Here is a 20,952-nt window from a genome sequence, read left to right on the forward strand (position 1 = left end):
TGCCTAGATACAAGGATACACATGCCCAAGGTAAGATGATTTCTCATAAAGTATTGCGTTACTTCCTGTTGACACCGAGACTGAGGAGATTGTACATGTCAGGCCAAAGAGCTAAGGACATGAGATGGTATATAGACAAACGTGCATTTGGAAAACTTAAAATATAATTTGCAAATTATAGGGCTCTTTGAAGGTTTAAGACTTCCTCACATAGGGGTTTAAGACTTAACTTGGGAGTACAGTTAAGAAAATTTTAATTATAAAACACATAGACAAACTTTCTTAAATTATAAAACATATTGATAAACAATACGTATAGACCAAAAACAGAATTAGAAAAAAAAAAAAAAAAATGAGGTGACAAGTTATTACATCGTCAAGGTTTTTTTTTTTTTTTTTTTTTTTTTTTTTTTTTTTTTTTTTTTTTAAGATATTATTAAGAGTTGGTACATTTTCCCCCTATTTTTCTCCAAACTATGGACTCAACATTGGGTAAAAAGTAGTCAAGCTATTTTCACGGTGTATATTCATATGAAACTAGTGCTTTCAAATTTCATAGTTGAAACTAATGTAATGGAAAAAAGTATTGCACAAAGACCTTCTTTTCTAACAAATTGATTAGTTGTGGAAAATATCAAGATTGTGAATAATTTTATATTTGTTGTGATTTCAGCTCCCGACACTCCAAATTCTAAAGGATAAACATTATAGTTCAAGATGATGGGTATGGTTGAAATGTCTAATGGATATTTTATATATATATAATAAAAAAAAATGTATACATAAGAAATAATAATATTGAAGAGGTTTAGCATTGACCAATAGACTCCAAGAGGAGAGATATCAAAACTATCATCATGGTTGATAGCGGTTATTGGTGACAACCAATTTTTAGCCCCAAGTCTCATATTTCATGATTAGCCCATGTTTACTTCATGAATAATTCTTTGTTGTAGTGTTGCATTGTGCTTTCAAAGTAATAAACATCAAGTGGCCAAATTTAAAATAAATGATGGCAAAGTGACAAAACAAGCATCATTTCTTTGAATATAAGAATAAACATAAGTTTATACATTATTTCTTTTACATTAAAACACTGCTTGTGGCTAATTCTTGAGATATATATATATATATATATGTTCTATGGTTAATTACAATTTTCCCACATGTGGTTTGTCATGTTATCACTCTGCTACTTTTTATTTATTAAAAGTCACTTTACCTATCTAGGGTTAGCTTAGTTAAAAATCTATTACCCACCTCATCGCTTCATAGTTAAAACATAAAAAACATAACTAAATTAGAGAAATCAAGATCAAAAGGTTAGAGTTTTGTAATATGAGCAAGTCTATTCAACACATCATCTTACTAAAATTTTAGACAACAAAACACAACTCATTTCAATAGACAATAAGTTAGGGTGTTGCCATTGGATATTTGGGGGTTTTTGATTCATGAGTTTGCCTTATTTGTGTGGTTGGTTGATGATAAAATTGTGGATGATGATAGGTTTGGGATGGTGATGGGTGCTGGCTAGTTGGAGATTTTCAGCCATGGTGGTGTTTAATGGGATTTCATGGGAATTTTGAGTGGGTTTCATAGAATAAAAAAGGGATGGGGGCAACTCATGTTGTGTACAAAACTACATTACCACTTTTCATTTTCTTTTATTGGTTATAATCTGAATGATATGTGTTCAGAATCAAGTCTTCCAAGAATATGTTTCCTCCATGGTCTTGGCCAAGCAGGCAGTAATTGATGATTGATCACAACCACCTTTGAGTAAGAATTTTGAGCTAAATGCAGAATTAGCAATTTTAAGGTAAAGTATTAATGACGGTACCAAAATATTACTCTTACTTGGGAATGAATTTTTATAGAGTCAATAATTAGGTTTGCAATATTTCCTAAAAAAACAAAATGGGTTTGCCACATGTAAAACTAAAATAAAAGTCTATATTTGTTTCTCAAAAAATAATAAAATTTTATATTTGAGTAAAATTGAGATTTTCTTTAGTGTTTTTAGTGGATAAAATATGGATTAAAAAATTATTTAAAGATTCAAATAAGCTATTCTCAAATCAACTGAAAAATGTATTGTATCACAAGTATGTATAGACCATATTGATCAATCACATGATACATAAGCAAGTATTTTTTTTTAGAGAGTTTCAAACTATGATGTCCACTCCTGATCATAGTTCTTTATTATTTGACCAAAACACCGGTCAATTTTTGGTATAATCGAGAATTGAATCCCAGATCCCATATTCAACAATAGACAATTAAGTTATAATTTTTTTTTTTCTTTTTATGGGGGTGGGGGAGTTAGAATATATAATTTGAGTTGAGTCCAACAAGTTGTTTGGCTTGTTTTTAACATTAAACTATGAACTACTTGGTGAAGCTCCATCAATTAACGCATTCATGAGTTTGTTATTTGTTGTTTTTATTTTTTTATTCTCTTTCTAATACAAAATTTAGACCACACACCTCACACTTTACTTTTATATACAAGTTCATTTTCTATACTTTGAAAAGAGATTAAATGACAAAGGATATAGTAAATGTTCGAAATTGCAAAGAATGAAGATGTTAATGATGAATGGTTTTGCAAGATGATAATAACATCAACTTGAACTATGGAAATGAAATTAATTTGGCAATAAATGTGATGTAACTTTTAAGTTTTACCAGTTTGTTTCTCAAAAGAAAAAAAAAAAGTTCTATCAGTTTGAATGTAGATATTTAAGACATATTTTAATTTGATTTATTTTGTTAACTTTGTTAATATTATTGTATAGATAATGATTAAATTAGTCATTAGTTGAATATTTCTCAAATTTATTAAAAACAATTCTACGTTTTATATATCTATATCAATAAAATTATAAAAAGTTAGTGTATTTTACAATACGTAATACAATACGATAAAACAAATGAAAATCACTTCACATGCATTGTGAATCACATTTTGACAATTATGAGTACGGAACTTGGCCATTTCATGTAGCTTCGTTTTGTTGTCGAATGTTTGGTTGCTTTGCTCCAGCAACTTTAATCAAGATGATACAGAGTGGTTTGATCTGACCCTATTTTGTGCTAGGAAAGTGACTTGCTCCAGTAGCTTTAATTGGGAAGATGATACAGAGTGGCTTCGGTGGAGAAGACAACATAGAAGACAAATCAATAGTTCAATACGTGTGAGATCTGATTTGTTTATGAGAGAATATGCTTATGAGTTGTGAAGCATTTTGTGGGAGCTGATTGTGGGCTTCCAAGAACTCTCCATTGCGATAAGTTCACTTGCAATTTTGGGCTTTGTAGTCCAACCCGTGTAACAAAGAGAATATGGGCCGAAGATTAGAAAATAGCCGACAGGGATATCCAAAAGAGCATCAATTAGAAGTAGGGCCGTAAACGAGTAGAATTTTGTCTAGTAGTGAATGTTCAAGCTCAGCTCAACAGCAAGAGTAGAATGTTCAAGCTTGGCTTGAGCTTAATATGAGCTTACAAATAATGTTCAAGCTTGAGCTCTTTATAAAATATAAAAACTTGAAATCGACTTGATTTATTATTCAAGCCAAGTTCGAGCTCAATATCATCCCAAACTCGAGCTCAATATCATGTTTTTGAGCTTGAAATCCAACACAAGTATATTATCAAGCCTATATTAAGTTTATTATCTAGCCTATTTGGTTTGGATGAGTGGTCTCAACTTATAATTAATTAAAGTCTTAGAAGGGTATGAGTTTACTTGTCAAGCTCATATCAATTTTATTACCAAACTCATAAATAAGCTTAATCTCAACTTGTTTTGTTACTCTTGTATCGAGCCTTGATGTTCATAAGCATGTTCATGAACAATATTTTTTACTCGGGCTCGGCTTATTTATTAAACAAGCCTAAAATTAAAGTTTAATCTTGACTTGTTTATAAACAAACAAACATGAACAAACTTTTTATCGAGCTAAGTCCGAGCTGTTTATGAACAACTTGGTTCATTTATAGCCCTTTTAGAAGTCTCTCAAACTAAGTTCTCCATAATCCTTCATAATCCAAGAGAAAAACCACTCCAAGGAAAATTTTCCCCAACAAGATAAATAATTAAATACTTTATGATAAGATAAGTTTTACAGTCCTAGAAAAATATTTTCCTAGGCTTTATAACTCTTAAACAACTTACAATAAATCATTTTTACTGCTTTAAAACATTTGAACTCTTCAACCATATAGATCTCTTCACAGATGACACGCACCTACTATACGACCGGAACCTCCGATTGATTTTGAGAACCTTTTGAATGTATTCATTACAGCAATAAGTATGTGGTAACACTGTGGCTTTAGCTTCTTCACCAAATGATATTTAGCTATACCTTGATATTTTTGGTATGATGAAATTAAGAGATATTCATACAAAATCTAGGCGCACAAACTCAATTGTTTCTTCTCTATAAAACATCATATAAGTCGATTTCTATCAAGTCTCTTTTACACACTAACAAATAAGGCTGAAATTCAAATACTTTGTCAACTTAAATGACTGATTTAAAGCCTAGTTCTAACTATCTAAATAAATCAAGGTAGATTATTATTATTTATTTTTTTTAGGTCAAGAATCCTCTTTCTTGAGTTGATTTTTAGATATTCATCTTATTCTTGACTTACAACTACAAGACACAACAAAAGACGCACAATTTGACACAGTTTATCAACACATAAGATCGATGAATACAAATTCTCTATACTATTTTTTGTGTTCTATTTTATATTCTACCAATCAAAATTCATCATGTATTTAATTTTTTTTTCCATTTTAATTCAAGATCCTCATACATATAATGGTACAAATCTATATAGACAAAAGCTTCGACCATTTAATGGTCAACATCCCATTCATGAACGTAAAGTTTGGTCCATAAGTGAATCCTTATCGACAAAAATTTCCTGAACCCAATTAATAAGATCCTCTAATAGCTCTAATTACCTTGAGATGATTTGACTGATCTCATAGAGCAATTATATGGGTCAGGATTGCAGAGGACAACAAGGCCAAATTACTTTGAAACTCTACCTAGATGGATACTAAGACCTAATAATATAGCTGGCATTTTGCTTTGTTCGATTATATCTCAACTGGCATTTTTCTTGGCACCGCCCTCTCTCTCAAACTCCCAAGTTGTTGACAAAGCAATATATATATATATATATATATATTTTTTTTTTTTTTTTGCTCTTAACCCAACAATTTTCGATGATATTTTAGTAACATTGAGCAAATTTTTCCGACAAGACTTTGATTATAGTTGTTAAAATCTAAGTCAAACCATTAAATATATGATGATGATCATCGTAATTGCCAAGTTGGGCTTGAAAAAAAGCGTCATTTAAAGAAAGAAAGTCATCCCATATCTCTTTTACCCATGGAATAATTAGCTTCAATCCCATTGCTAATTATGGGAAACTGACAACACCCCCGTCTACGTCTACCTTTATCATCGAAAGGTATCTAGAAAGAACGTGTCAAATGTCAATATGTGTAGACCCATCGTAATTTATTTACGAGATACGTACTTGGCAGTTGGCATATGCAAGCTTATACATTTATTTATTTATTTTTAATGATGTTAGGATACTGCAAATTTTACTTATTTAAGTATTACAATTTTTTTTCCATATGATTTCATAAGTTTTTATAGTAAAATATGCAGTAATTATAGCATTTTCTAAATAATAAATGAATGTTTCAATTGCCAAAAAAAAAAAAAAATAATAATAATAATTTTAAATCACATAAAAAAATTAAAAATGTTATGTCCATAATATTTTCACAATAAATCTATGTGACCAGTTATTATTAGTGGGTAAGAAAATAATTTCAATGGTGGATTCATATGAAAACCAGTAATAACATGCCACCTAGGATTTGTTGAAAAAATGTTGTAAACGTAATACTTCTCTAAAAAAATAAATGTTTAAATCACTTTGTTATCATTATATAAAGATTATGCAGTACAATTTGCAATACTTTTAACATTTTTCCTTTCTTTTTTGGCCACCACCCTTTATCTCTTATTGATATTTTATAAGGATAAAGTTTAGCTACATATTTAGTTGTAGTCAATTGCTATAAATCCACTCAATATCTTTATAATAACTAACTATTTTGAAAATCTAACCGTTGGATTTAATTTTCTTTATGTTCTTGACACGCATGTCAAATTTTATGTCAATCAAATATTATTTACTATTTGATCCATAAGTTTATTTTTTATGAATTATTTATCACTACAAATATTTGAAATTTAAATATTTTATTGATAATATAACTATCGATCTTTGATTTTTTGGAAATTTTGCAAGCATAGAAAATATAAAAAAAAAAAATGTAATCAAATGATAGATTTCTCAAAATTCACATTTTATAAATAAATATTGAGTGGAGTTGTAGCCACTAGTTATAACTAAATTTATAGTTAAACTTTGTATCTTTTACAATTATCTTTAACCTTTTTTTTAAGGATAAAAAACAAATAATTATCTTTAACTTGAGATTCATTATCATACACATTTTGTCTCTTTCTAAAAAAATTTGAGAATTAGACCAACTGAAAGGATCACATACGTCTAACCCTGACTAAGAATCTTGTAGAAACTAGTCTTGGATATTTTTAAAATTTATAAATATATATACACACACATTTTACATATGTATATCTATAATTTTTCTATAAATTTTACAAAAAGTTAGTGTATTTTACAATACATAATACAATGATACAACAAAATGAAAGTCACTTCATGTTATGAATTACATTTTGACAACTATGGTCATCTTCTAGGTCACCCTCTTAAGATGATACATGACATTTTTGCCCAATTCACCAATTTTTTTTTTTTTTTTTTTTTTTTTAATCTAGGCAAGGATTGGATTCCTAGATCTCTTATTCAACTACCAAAAATTTTATCAATTGAGCTAACTAGAATTCATACTATTATGAAATTATTGAGAATTTTTTATATGTCCCTGCATTTATTTACTAGATAGGGTGCAAATTTATTTAATGGATAGAGTGCAAAGAGTTTCACATCTTGGTGATTGATTCAAATGAAGATGACAATGAAAGTTAACAAAAAAATTTAACATGTAAGACATCAACTAAGGTTGATATTTATCTTGTAGAAGTGAAGGATTTGTTAAAAAAGCTATACTTTTTCCTTCTGATTTATAGATCATTGTTGGACTAACAGCTTAGACAAAGAAGACTTTGAATAATAATAAAAAAAAAAGGCTATTTGTGTTAAAGATAGAAACAAAAAATTGAAGATAACTTTGAATAACTCATAAAACTTTATATATAATCCTGGTTTTTGGATATAAAAGCAATCCAAAATAAAATTAAAAGAAACAGCAAATGATTGACTTACACATTTTCTTATTTGATTTTCTTCAAGACATGGAGGAAAGGATCTCACGCAAGGAGAATAGTAGTCGAATCCATTGAACATTAAGGGTATCTTCTATAAATGGAATGGCATCTCAAAACCACTATACCTTTTCTTTTCAACGGTAACGGTCTGTCATTTTTTTTTTTTTTTTTTATAAGATAGAATTTCTACTCTAACTTAATCTATAAGTGTATATGTGTGTAAATCTTCCTCCTGAAAACTTGAACCTCGACCTTTACCCCCTACATCCCATAAACATTTATACTTGTCAGTCCTTATATGGAATGGACACAATTTGTATACGTGGAACATCTGATTTATATATGGAATGACATTTCAAAACCACTGACCGTTGCTAGATGAATTAAGGCTGAGAAAAACAATGATATAGATGCATATTTTGAGAAAAATATGAAGGAAAGAGAGAAGTTATTATTAAAAAAAATAAAAAAGGGGGAAGTTAATACATATTATGGTTATGAAGTCTAAACAAATTAGTATGGTACATATCCACATTGTTTATAATAATAAATTTGAAAAAAAAAAAAAAAAAACACACATTCACATTTAATTGAGTGAGACATAAGATAAGGGTGAAATATTGTTTTAGCCCCTAAAGTTTGCATAAATTTTGATTTTCTTTGCCCCTTTTTTTTTGGAACTTAAACCATTTTTTGTGTCCCAAGAACACATGACAACTAAGCAATTCATCAAATAAGCTATAATTGAAGATGTTGCATTTGAATTCTAGTAGTAGTCATCTGTTTAAATTGAGTTCAAATGGTTGAGTTTAACGTGACTTATTATCAATAATATTTTCCTACTATTCAGGAGATAAGATTAGGAGATTAGGTTGTTTGTTATTAGGAGCTGTTATCTTTTTTCCTCGTGTACGTTTAATCTAAATTGATTACAATTGGCTTGGATACCATGTGTCCTTTAAGACACAACATTCCCCTCCCCTTCAAAGAATATTGTCTTCATTTTCTCTCTTAAACCCTCATTGTGATTTAAACAACATAATCATAAACTACAACATCATTTTAATACCAATATTTATAAATCAAGGTGCATATGTACAAGGTTTATATTACTTTCTGGTTTGTTAGGCACTATAATGTTAATAAAATGAGGTTCTAAACTAAAAATATGTTCATACATATTTTTATAAGTCGGACATTTAATCAAATTGCATTAAGAAAATTGAAAAATTAACTTGGGAATAATAGGGCTCTTTGAAGGGTATTACTTCCGCCCAAAGGAATTTAAGATTTAACTTGAGAATATAGTCAAGAAAATGTTAGTTATAAAACACACATATAAATTTTCCTTACTAAATTATAAAACACATAGATAAACAATATCTAAAATTACAAAAAAAAAAAAAAAAGAAAAAAACAATAAGGAGACAAGTTATTACATATTCAAGGTTTTGTTTTGTAATAAATAAATAAATAAGAAAACAAAAAGAGTTGGTACATTTTTCTCTTTTTTTTTTCCTTCCAAAATGTGGACTCTCAGTATTAGGGGAAAAGTAGGTTAGCAGTTTCTCCAATTTTACAATTGCTACTTTTTAATTGTTACAAGAATGAGTACTATACACAGGCCTGAGTTACAACATACGGAAAATCTAGCCCTCAGTTTCTAGCAAGTTGTGAATAATTTTACCACTATTGTGATTTCAACTCCCAACATTCTAAATTCTAAAGGATAAACACTAAGTTTAAGATGACGAGTATAGCTAAATAGCCCAATGGATTTTTTCTTCTAATAAAAAAAATGTATACATAAGAAAAAAATAATATAGAAGAGGCTTAGGGTTGATCAATAGCCTCCAAGAAGAGAGATATCAAAGCTATCATCATGGTTGATAGCCGTCATTAGTGACTATGAATTTTTAGCCCCAGGTCTCATACTTCATGATTAGCTAATTGTTTATGTATTTAACATATATATATATATATATATATATGTAAGGACTCGATTTGTAACGACCCAAAAATGATACTGGGCTCGCACGTAAACAGGCCCAAACAATATAATTTGTAAAGCGTGGGTATTAAGAACTAGATTAACTTTTTTAGAATGAAAAGATTCGCCCTCACGTGTATTGAAGGCTCAGAGCTGGAACAACAATCGGTTTTTTTCTTGTAATCGATACAGTTCTTTTGCTTTTCACGTTCTTCTTCTTCAGTCTTTGCTTTTCTTTTCTTTTTTATGTTCCGATCCCCCCTCATGCATGTTCTTCTTTCAATTTATATACCATCCTCTGTGTTCTATCCTCACCACACACGTGTAGGTTGGGTTCGGGGGATTTCTTTCTGTCCCATCTAGCGCCTCCTGGAACTTCCTATACAGTTGCCTCCTTACTGTTCAGGTATCACCTCCACATTAATGCGGCCAGAGAGTTGGTTGAGAGGCAATTAATGCGGAGGCAGCTGTAGTTATAGATATTTGTTTGTCTTTTCTTTCTTACCTTTGGTCTGTTATCCCATCTTCAGTGGTGACATAATTCCGAGGTCCGGTTGTAACAAGACCGCGTCCTGATCGTCCTCGGACGCATACTGCCGAGGAGTATGGCGTCCTCGGACGAATACGGAACTCTACATTCGTGATATTGACTACCACCCCCCCCTCGGTAGTTACCCTTACGACCTGACTTGGGCCTCCTCGGACGGATATGCATCCTTGGATGGGCCACAGGCCCAACAATCCTGACCTTAATGGGCTTGTTGATTGACTGGCCCCCACAATAGCCCCTCAAGATCCTGCTTTTCGACCCCTCGGGAGAGAAGGTGGATTTTGACGTCATAAGCCCGTACCTATGCGTGTTTTGGGGCATGCCCCTGACGCTTCAGCATCCCGATTTTGGCAGCATTAAATTTTGGCAATGCCTTTGTCTCCCACGTTCGACGGTGAGATATAAATCAAACGGCAGAGGGCCTCCCTTGTTTCGTGAGCGGGAACTTTACCGCTCACAATCCTCATATGACTATAAAGGCGTTCTCAAATTAACCTTGTATCTTACCTTCGATGATTACGTGGTTCTAGAGTTCATACATTGAACCTGCCTTTCTCCATTTTTGTTATTTTCCTGGCGACTACAAATAATCGTACTTTGTCCGAGGTCCTTCCTTTGAACCTGTAAGTTTTCTCGAAGTTTTTACCACTTTTATTTCAAACCCAACAATCTTTTCTGCTAAGTCTTTTAGAAAAATGGGGAAACGAAAGAATCAATTTCGATGTCTCGTTGAATCCGAGGAAGGTATTAGAAACTTTCGTTCTAAGTATAAAATCCCCTCAACGGTGGGGATGAGGTACGCAGCCTAAGGGGAATGGGTTGATGCTAGACAAACTGGGGAAGTAGTTATTCCCATGATTGCCTTTATAGAAGGCGGGATGACTATCCTCATGGGTAGTATCACTAGGAGTTACCTTAACTTCTTTAGGCTATCCCTCACCCAGTGTGCTCCAAATATGTTTAGGGTCCTGGGAAGTTAGAGAATGGACCTAAAGTTAACCCATCATGATGTGAATTAGGTGTACAACCTCCATCACTTAACCGGTCAGGGGTATTATCTTAAGTCGAGATATCCTGAGGTAAGGCTGATTCAGTGCCTTCCCACTTCAAACAAGAACCTGAAGGAGGATTTCCTTATTCTCTCTAGGGAATGGCACGATGGTCTACCTTGCCCGACAGTAGAGGGAACACCAGGTGGGCGCGTAGTCATAGATCTATAATATTTAGTTCGCGAGCACATTTCGTTTACTTTTTTTTTTAATTATTTTTGTCTCCTACAACTTCCATTTTCGACTCAACGGTTTTGCAGATAGACGCTACATAAAGCCCAATCTGAAGGAGGATTTCCTTATTCTCTCTGGGGAATGGCACGATGGTCTGCCTTGCCCGACAGTAGAAGGAACACCAGGTGGGCGCGTAGTCATAGATCTATAATATTTAGTTCGCGAGCACATTTCGTTTACTTTTTTTTTAATTATTTTTGTCTCCTACAACTTCCATTTTCGATTCAACGGTTTTACAGATAGACGCTACACAAAGCCCAATCTTAAGTTAGTCAATAAGGCGAACTTGGATAAGTTACTAAAAGCCGAGATATACATGAACGAAGCTGACGGTCAGCTCCGGGCAACACACTTAATTCTAGGCTATACCCCCCTGTCTTTTGCTTTTCAGGCGCCGAAGTGCGTGATTAGAGCCCGCGACCCTCGGTTTCACCGTATCAGTATTGCCTACGAAGGGTTCATTGTCCCAGAGGGCATTCCGCTTCCCCAGTACACATCTCGCACAAAGCCTCTTTTCGTAGCCAGTGTCTCGACAGGAACTTCTTCATCCCTACCTACCCTCAGAGAAAAGAAAATAAAAGGGAGAAAGGAAAAGGAGAAAGACGAGGAAGAGGTTGTAGCAGTCTCTGAGTCCTCGGATGACTTCGGGATTTTCGATCAACCTATAAGCCCCGGGGAAGATCCTGACGAGATGGGGATACAAAGAAAACCCCAGAAAAGCTTGCTGGAGCTGATGGAAGGTCAGCCAGGAAAGAGTGCGTCTGCAAAATCAACACCATCCCAGGCTTCATCTCTTCCCACTAGGTCTCCTCCTCCTGCTCCTCGTCAACCTCCTCGGCCATCACCCCAGCTAGTGCTTCCTAACGCTGCCGAGCAAAAAAGGTGCAGGGAACAAAAAGGCAAGGAGGTGGCAGACACGAGCAAGTCTCGTCCTACTCACGAGGAGGAGGCCCAACGAGCTGCAAAGCAACAGAAAACCAAGCACCAAGTCGTGCGGAGCCAAGAGAAATCTGATTCCCAACATTCTGAACCACAAGCATGGTTGCCAGCACCTATGCACGGTGGGGAGCCCCTGCGAGATGATGCATCTATAAGGGACTTCAACGGCGACATAGGGTGTCACGTAGCCTCGGCCATAGAGGAAGCCTTATTGCTCCCAAAAGATATGGCCGAAATAAGGAATATGAGGAAGAATGAACTCGTCCTCGACAATAAACGATATTTGGGCATGGTAAGGAGCTAACTTTTTATCTTTTTTATTCTGTGACTGTCACTCACCAATATGCACTTTTCATTGACTATAGTGTTAACCTTTTTTCTACAGATCATCCAAAATACTTTCAAGCTAGATGAGATGCTCAACGCCTGTTCCGATCAGCTAGACGATGAAAGAAAAAGGCGGACAACGACTGTACAAACCTTGTCCAAATTTGAACAAGGCTTGGCTGATGCAAGGAAAAAGTTACAGGTCGAAGAGCAAGCTCATAAGAGTGCCGAGTCGGCATTAGAAGGCTACCAAAAGCAGGCCGAGGACCAAGGGAACCGTCTGCGTGAGGCGAATGCCGAGCTAAAGAAGGCTCAGGAACAAGTCCTAGTCCTTAGAAAGCATTTGGAGGAAACTCAAAAGCTAAGGGAGCGAGCTGAAAAGTCCAAGGAGCAAGCCGAGAAAGCAAAAATCGATGCCGAACAGGTAATGAACAAAGCTGAGCAAAGAGGTTATGAGGTTGGTATAGCTGAAACTGAGAAGGCTTTAAGAGCCGAGGTTCCGGAGGTATGCCGTATCTACTGTGCAAGAACTTGGAATGAGACCCTTAACCGTGTTGGGGTTCAAGCTTCATCTGAGTTACGTAAGCCAGAGAACGTATTCTATCCCGAGGTGATCCGCCCCTCAGTTCTTCTACCCCATCAGGCTGACGCTCCTTCTTCAGTTATTAACCTCAACGAGGAGGTTTCGCCTCACAGTTTTCCTCCCCTTGGGCAGCCGGAATCAGCTAAAAGGGGACTTGCCCCTCCAAGAGCTTCCCCAGACAAGACCACCACCGCTTCGGAGGCAGAGACGACCTCCCAAGGTTTTCAACAGGATTTGGACTCCACAGTCTTACCAACCGGGGGCGTTACTAAAGCCAAAGAGGGAATCACCCCACCCAAAGATCCAATTGAAATTGAAAAAGTAGAACTTGTTTTGTAGTCTAACTAGGCATTTAGTAGGGGACTCCCTTGCTCATTTTCTTACCGCTCTTACTGCTTTTTGTTATTTCTGTACTCGTTCACTGTGTTATTGTAATTTGGATAGGTTCATTTCAACTATCTTTTGCTTGTATGGGGCAATTTTACTTACACACATCGTCAATTGATAATTAGCAATAGGCAATAAGTATTAATACAACAGGGTCTTAGGGAGACGTTTTAGATATGCACGTATTCTTTCCAATCAATTGCAATTCTTTACGAAAGTTCATAAACTAAATAAAATTATGCCTTCAGTACCTTGATTGTACGCCAACTGATGTCCATAGATTTCTCTCTAATTCCCCAATAAGTGTTACAAGGCGTTACTTCCCATTAAGTTTGTGATCAGAAGATCTATCACAACTCAGTTACCGTTCAATACTTCAATACACATCGTAGGGTGTTAATTTCCACTAGGTTCATGGTCTGAGGACCTGACACAACTTAGCTTCTGTTTAACATTTCAATATACATCATAGGACGTTAATTTCCACCAAGTTTGGGATCCGAGGACCTGACATAACTTAGTTTCTGTTTAACATTTCAATATACATCATAGGACGTTAATTTCCACCAAGTTTGCGATCCGAGAACCTAACATAACTTAGTTTCTGTTTAACATTTCAATATACATCATAGGACGTTAATTTCCATCAAGTTTGCGATCCGAGGACCTGACATAACTTAATTTCTGTTTAACATTTCAATATACATCATAGGACGCAGGAGCACAGAATGTATGGCTGACGTAAATTAAAAGAAATATTTGAATTGAAATATTTTTATTAATAATAATACCTCTTGAGATTATTTGCATTCCAAGGATGAAGTACAGCTTTTTCATCCAGGTCTTCCAAATAATAGGCTCCTATTCCCGCTACAAAAGTGATCCGATATGGCCCCTCCCAATTAGGTCCCAGTTTTCCCCAATTTGGATTCTTGGTAGCCCCTAGAACTTTCCTCAGCACCAGATCTCCTACGGCTAATGGCCTCATCTTCACATTACTATCATAACCCTGCTTGAGTTTATGTTAGTAGTAAGCTAGTTGAACCATCGCGCTCTCCCTTCGCTCTTCAATCAGGTCCAAACTTTTCTCCAACATCACATCATTACTATCCGAAGAGAATGTATTGGTCCTTAACGTTGGGAATCCAGTTTCCAGGGGGATGACGGCCTCGGCCCCATAGGTCATGGAAAAGGGAGTTTCCCCCATTGAACGTCGGGATGTTGTCCGATATGTCCATAGAACATGTGGCAATTCTTCTACCCACTTTCCTTTCGCGTCATCTAGTCTCTTCTTAAGCCCATTGACTATTACTTTGTTAACAGCTTCCGCCTGCCCATTGCCTTGTGGATAAGCCGGAGTGGAATATCTATTTCTTATACCCAGTTCTGAACAATATTCCCTAAAGGCATTGCTATCAAATTGGAGTCCATTATCTGAGACAAAAGTGCAGGGAGTTCCAAATCGCGTAACGATGTTCCTCCAAATAAACTTCTTCACATCTACGTCTCTGATGTTCGCCAAGGGCTCAGCTTCGACCCATTTAGTGAAGTAGTCTGTACCGACCAGCAGGTACTTCTTGTTTCCTATGGCTTTAGGAAAAGGGCCGACAATGTCCAGCCCCCATTGTGCAAAAGGCCAAGGGCTAGAGAGAGGGTTAAGAACTCCTCCCGGCTGATGGATACTTGGACCATATCTTTGGCACTGATCGCATTTCCTAACGTACTCCTGCGCTTCCTTTTGCATATTTGGCCACCAATATCGTTGTGTGATGGCTCGACATGATAGAGACCTTCCTCCTGTATGGCTTCCACAAATGCCCTCATGCAATTCTTCCAAGATTGACTCTGCAGTCTCAGGAGGCACACAAAGCAGGTATGGCCCAGAGAAGGACCGTTTATATAGCTTTTTATCTTCAGATAGCCAGTACCGAGGAGCTTTCCTTCGTATTTTGTCAACTTCCACCTTATCTTTGGGCAATATGTCACTTTCAAGAAATTTTAATATGGGATCTATCCAGTTTGGCGACAGACTGGTTTGATTGATTTGGCAAACCTCCTTTTCTGGTGAGGTGGGGGTACACAGGTCTTCAACGATGATCACCCGAGGAAAATTTCGTACTGAGTAGGTGGCAAGGGTTGCCAAAGAATCAGCGTGTGTATTTTCACCTCGAGGAATATGCAATAAGTCGAAAGACTCAAACTTCGTTTGCATACGCCTAACCCGGTCCATATACCCTTGCATCCTTGGGTCTCGGGCCTCCAGCTCTCCTCTCAACTGGCCGACTACCAATCTCGAGTCTGAGAATAATTTCACTGCCTTTCCACCCATTTTTTGGACCATACTCATTCCCATTATCAAAGTTTCGTATTCTGATTCGTTGTTAGTAGCCGAGAACCCTAATCTTAACGACTTCTCGATGATGACCTCCTTGGGGGATATCAACACCAATCCCAATCCTGCTCCCCGTTGGTTTGCGGCCCCATCCACGTACACCCTCCAAAAGGACCCATCTTGTGTGGATATTAGGCCAACCGATTTTTCATCCATGTGACCTTGATTCACATTAACTTCTTCTGGGCATTCGGCGAACTCAGCCACCAGATCGGCAAAGACTTGACCTTTCACAGAGGTGCGAGGCATGTATTTGATATCGAAAGCACCCAAAATCATGCCCCACTTAGCAATTCTTTCGGTGTAGTCAGCACTTCTGAGTATGAACTTAAGAGGCAGTTGGGTCAAGATAACCACGGTATGGGCCTGAAAGTAGTGCGGAAGCTTGCGTGTTGCATGGACCACCGCTAATATGGCCTTTTCTAATGACAAATATCTCACCTTGGCCTCATGGAGGGATTTACTTACATAATAAACTGGCCTTTAGATGCCATTGTCTTCTCATATCAAGACGAAACTAACTACATGAGGGGCAACCGCCAGATAAGCAAACAACACCTCATCCACCTCAGGGCTAGACATGATAGGTGGCCTGGACAGGTATTCTTTCAACTGCTGGAATGCTACAACACACTCCGCGGTCCATTCAAATCCTTGCCACTTATGCAACAGGCGGAAAAAAGGACGACACCTCTCAGCCGACCTAGAGATGAACCGATTCGATGCAGCAGTCATCCCAGTCAGTTTCTACATTTCCTTTGGATTCCGAGGTGCTTGCAAATCTTTAATGGCCCTAATCTGGTCTGGGTTCACCTCAATTCCTCTATGGGTCACCATGTACCCCAAGAACTTCCCGGAACCTACACCAAAGGAGCACTTTGAAGCATTCAAACGTAACTTATGTTTTCTCAGTATCCCGAAGATACTCGTGAGGTCTTCCACATGTTTGGACGCCACTTTACTTTTCACAACCATATCATCGATATAAACTTCAATACTTCTACCCAGTTGCGGTTCGAACATTTTCGTCATCATGCGTTGGTAGGTAGATCTAGCGTTTTTCAAGCCGAAGGGCATCACCTTGTAATGGTAGTTCCCAATCAGGATTACAAAAGCAGTCTTTTCCTAATCGTCGGCGGCCAACGGTATTTGGTGATACCCTTAGAAGGCATCCAAGAAACTCATCCTAGGGTGACCCACGGTTGCATCCACCAACTGGTCGATCTTCGGCATGGGAAATGGATCCTTAGGGCAAGCCTTATTGAGATCTGTGAAGTCCACGCACACCCGCCATTTTCCAGTTTTCTTTTTTACTACCACCGTATTGGCCAACCATTGAGGATAAAAAACTTCCTTGATAGCCCCAGCCTGTTTGAGCTTGGCAACTTCACTTCTAACTGCCTCGGCATGTTCCTTCGATGGTCATCGAGGAGGTTGCCTCCTGGGCATAACGACGGGATTCATGTTGAGTCGATGACAAATGAAATTCGGGTCCACCCCTGGGGCTTCATACGGGTTCCATGCAAAAACGTCCACATTGGCTCGGAGGAATTCCAGCAACCTCGCCTTCTCATGCAAAGGCAATTTAGCCCCAACCTGGAAGAATTTTTCCGGATCACCAGCAACAATTACCTTCTCCAAATCTTCACACTCTACCCCATCGGTTGGTACGTCCAAGCCTGACGCGGGGGACTTTAATTGCTATAACTCATTGTCGGCCGTAGCTGAGGTTTCTACTTCTGGCCGATGCTGTATAGCTGCTACTAAGCATTGCCGAGCAGTCGCATGACTCCCTACTATTTCCAACACTTGGCATCCGGATGGGTACTTTACCTTTTGATGCAGAGTAGACGAGACCGCTTTAAGGGTGTGAAGCCAAGGTCTGCCCACAATAGCCGTGTACGAAGAAAAAACATCTATGACAATAAAGTCTACCTCCACCACATCCGTACCTGCTTGCACAGGCAGCCTGATCAGTCCTTTGGGAGCGACCATCCTTCCCTCAAAACTTACTAGAGGAAAGTTGTAGGTTGTTAAGTCCTCTGGCTTCAAACCTAGCCCCTTATACAAGTCTGGATACATTACATCCACAGCGCTACCCTGATCAACCATCACCCTTCTGACATCGTACCCACCAATTCTCAGCGTTACCACCAAAGCATCCTCATGGGGCTGTATGGTCCCCACCATGTCTTCATCCGAAAAGCCCAGAATCAGGGGGACATGCCCCCTGGCTCTCTTCAATGCTTGGCAATGATCCTCGGCCGGGGATTGGAACACCGACAATACCCTGGAAGGGCAAGATCCAGTCCTTCCCGGGACCGCAAAGATAACGTTAATCGTGCCCAGAGGGAGTCTTGATGAGGCGTCCCCACGTACCTCTGAACCTGCTTGGCTCGCCCTTCCACTAGAGTGATGCAAGAGTTGTTTTAATTTCCCTTCACGGACCAACTGTTCCAAGTGGTCCCATAAATTCCTGCAGTTATCCGTCGTGTGCCCATGATCCTGATGATAGTGGCAGTATAAGTTCGGGTTGCGTTTCCTAGGCTCTCCTGCCATCTTGTTCGGCCATTTGAAGAATGGCTCGTTCTTTATCTTCTCCAAAACCTGCTGCACTGGCTCTCGAAATATTGCATTAACCACCTGGGCATCTGCCGAACCCGACTGCCCAACAAAATCCCTCCGGGATTGGCTGCTATTATAACGGTCCGACCTGAAATCCCTCCTCTCTTGAGGGATCACTTTGGCCTTCCCTTTTTCCCTAAAGCTGATCCTCCTCCACCCTTCTGTACTTATCTATCCTGTCCATCAATTGGTGCACACTGGTAACAGGTTTACCCGTCAGGGATTTCCTTAAATCGTGATCGGTTGGGAGGCCAGCTTTGAACGTGATTATGGCCACACCATCGTTCTTTCCCTCTATCTCATTAAAAATTTCCCAGTACCTATCCGAATAATTCTTGAGAGTCTCGCCCTCTCGTATAGACATAGCCAGCAAAGATCCCAAAGGCCGAGGAGTCCTGCTGCATGTAATAAAGCGAGCACCAAAAGCCCGGGTCAGTGTTTTGAAAGATTCAACAGAATTGGCCCTTAAGCCGTTGAACCACCTCATCGCCGTTGAACCCAAACTCGATGGAAAAACCTTGCACATCAAAGCCTCGTCCCTGGAGTAGATAGCCATTTTCTGGCTAAAATAGCTTACATGTTCTACCGGGTCCGACCGGCCATCATACAGGGAGAACGTAGGCTGATGGAATCGCCGAGGAAGAACCGCATCGTCTATGTTCCTCGTAAAGGGCGACTTGGAAATTTGACTCAAGGCTTTGTTCATGGCATCGTTACCCAAGCCCCTGCTAAGTGGGCTTCTACGCTTACGTCGATGGCAGTGCTCCTCCTCATAGGAGAAAGTTTCGCTTGGCGGAGTTCTCGATCTCCGCCTATAACTAGCTCCATCCGACTCCTCAGATGATGGTTCAGAGTAAGGTGGGGAGCGTTCCCGCTGGACATGGCGCAACTCTCTCTTCAAATCGGCAATCTCACGTTGCAGATTCCCGTCATGCTTTGAGTGAGAGACGTGACTCTTCCCACGAGAGTGGCTTCTGGTGGTATGAGTTGTACGTACACTCCCCTCATGGCCTTCTCTCCGTTCGAGACTCCTACGGGGATCACCATGCTGGGAGCCCCTTGACTCTACCTGGTGCGGGTTGGCATCCTCCTGATGCAGTCCCGCCGCGTAGTGATGTGGACCCGCCTCCTCCATCAGAAACGTTGCACCGGAAGTCTTTTAAGTTAATACAAGTTTTTCCCACAGACAGCGCCAATTGTAAGGACTCGATTTGTAACGACCCAAAAATGATACTGGGCTCGCATGTAAACAGGCCCAAACAATATAATTTGTAGAGTGTAGGTATTAAGAACTAGATTAACTTTTGTAGAATGAAAAGATTCGCCCTCACGTGTATTGAAGGCTCAGAGCTGGAACAACAATCGGTTTTTTTCTTGTAATCGATACAGTTCTTTTGCTTTTCACGTTCTTCTTCTTCAGTCTTTGCTTTTTTTTTCTTTTCTTTTTTTCTTTTTTTCTTTTTTTTTTTTTTTTTTTTTTTTTAATGTTCCGATCCCCCCTCCTGCGTGTTCTTCTTTCAGTTTATATATCACCCTCTGTGTTCCATCCTCACCACACACGTGTAGGTTGGGTTCGGGGGATTTCTTTTTGTCCTATCTAGCGCCTCCTGGAACTTCTTACAGCTGCCTCCTTACTGTTCAGGTATCACCTCCACATTAATATGGCCAAAGAGTTGGTTGAGAGGCAATTAATGCGGAGGCAGCTATGGTTATAGATATTTGTTTGCCTTTTCTTTCTTACCCTTGGTCTGTTATCCCATCTTCAGTGGTGACATAATTCCGAGGTCCGGTTGTAACAAGACCGCATCCTAATCGTCCTCGGACGCATACTGCCGAGGAGTATGGCGTCCTCGGACGAATACGAAACTCTACATTCGTGATATTGACTACCACTCCCCACTCGGTAGTTACCCTTACGACCTGACTTGGGCCTTCTCAGACGGATATGCATCCTCGGATGGGCCACAGGCCCAAAGATCCTGACCTTAATGGGCTTGTTGATTGACTGGCCCCCACAATATATATATTGGATAATTACAGTAAACCCACCTGTAATATGGCCCGTTTTCACTTTGTCTACCCGTGGTTCAATCATTTACACATTGCCCACTTGAGGTTAGTCTTGTTAGCCTTTCATAACCCACCTCTCCGTTTGCTGTTAGAAAAACACATTTTTAAGCAAAAACAAATATAACAAGAATCAAAAAGTTAGGGTTTTAATATCTATGGAAAAGCTCTAAAATTAAAGAAGGGAAGTTTGAGTGATGGTTAAAAGAAAGATTGTATAGTTTCTCAAGAACAAAGAATGGAAGCTGGTTTTCAAGTAATACCAAGTCAAGCCTCAAGAAAGTAGACATCCAGAGGTTTGTTGGCATCAAATCATCTCTTTCCCAACTTCCGGTATAATATCTATGGAAAAGCTCTAAAATGAAGATCGCATCCC

General features: G+C 38.1%; 1 protein-coding gene across 1 annotated transcript; it reads right to left on the reverse strand.

Moving 5' to 3' along the window:
- Positions 1–13,808: 13,808 nt before the first annotated feature.
- Positions 13,809–18,074, reverse strand: LOC126728512 (uncharacterized). Its single transcript, XM_050434320.1, has 4 exons — positions 17,718–18,074; positions 17,398–17,480; positions 14,758–16,200; positions 13,809–13,839 (listed from the first exon to the last, which is right to left on the reverse strand). The coding sequence occupies exons 1-4, from the start codon at positions 18,072–18,074 to the stop codon at positions 13,809–13,811; spliced, it is 1,914 nt and encodes a 637-aa protein (XP_050290277.1).
- Positions 18,075–20,952: the final 2,878 nt, after the last annotated feature.

This window comes from Quercus robur, chromosome 5, assembly GCF_932294415.1.
Source record: "Quercus robur chromosome 5, dhQueRobu3.1, whole genome shotgun sequence".
Classification (NCBI taxonomy): Eukaryota; Viridiplantae; Streptophyta; class Magnoliopsida; order Fagales; family Fagaceae; genus Quercus; species Quercus robur.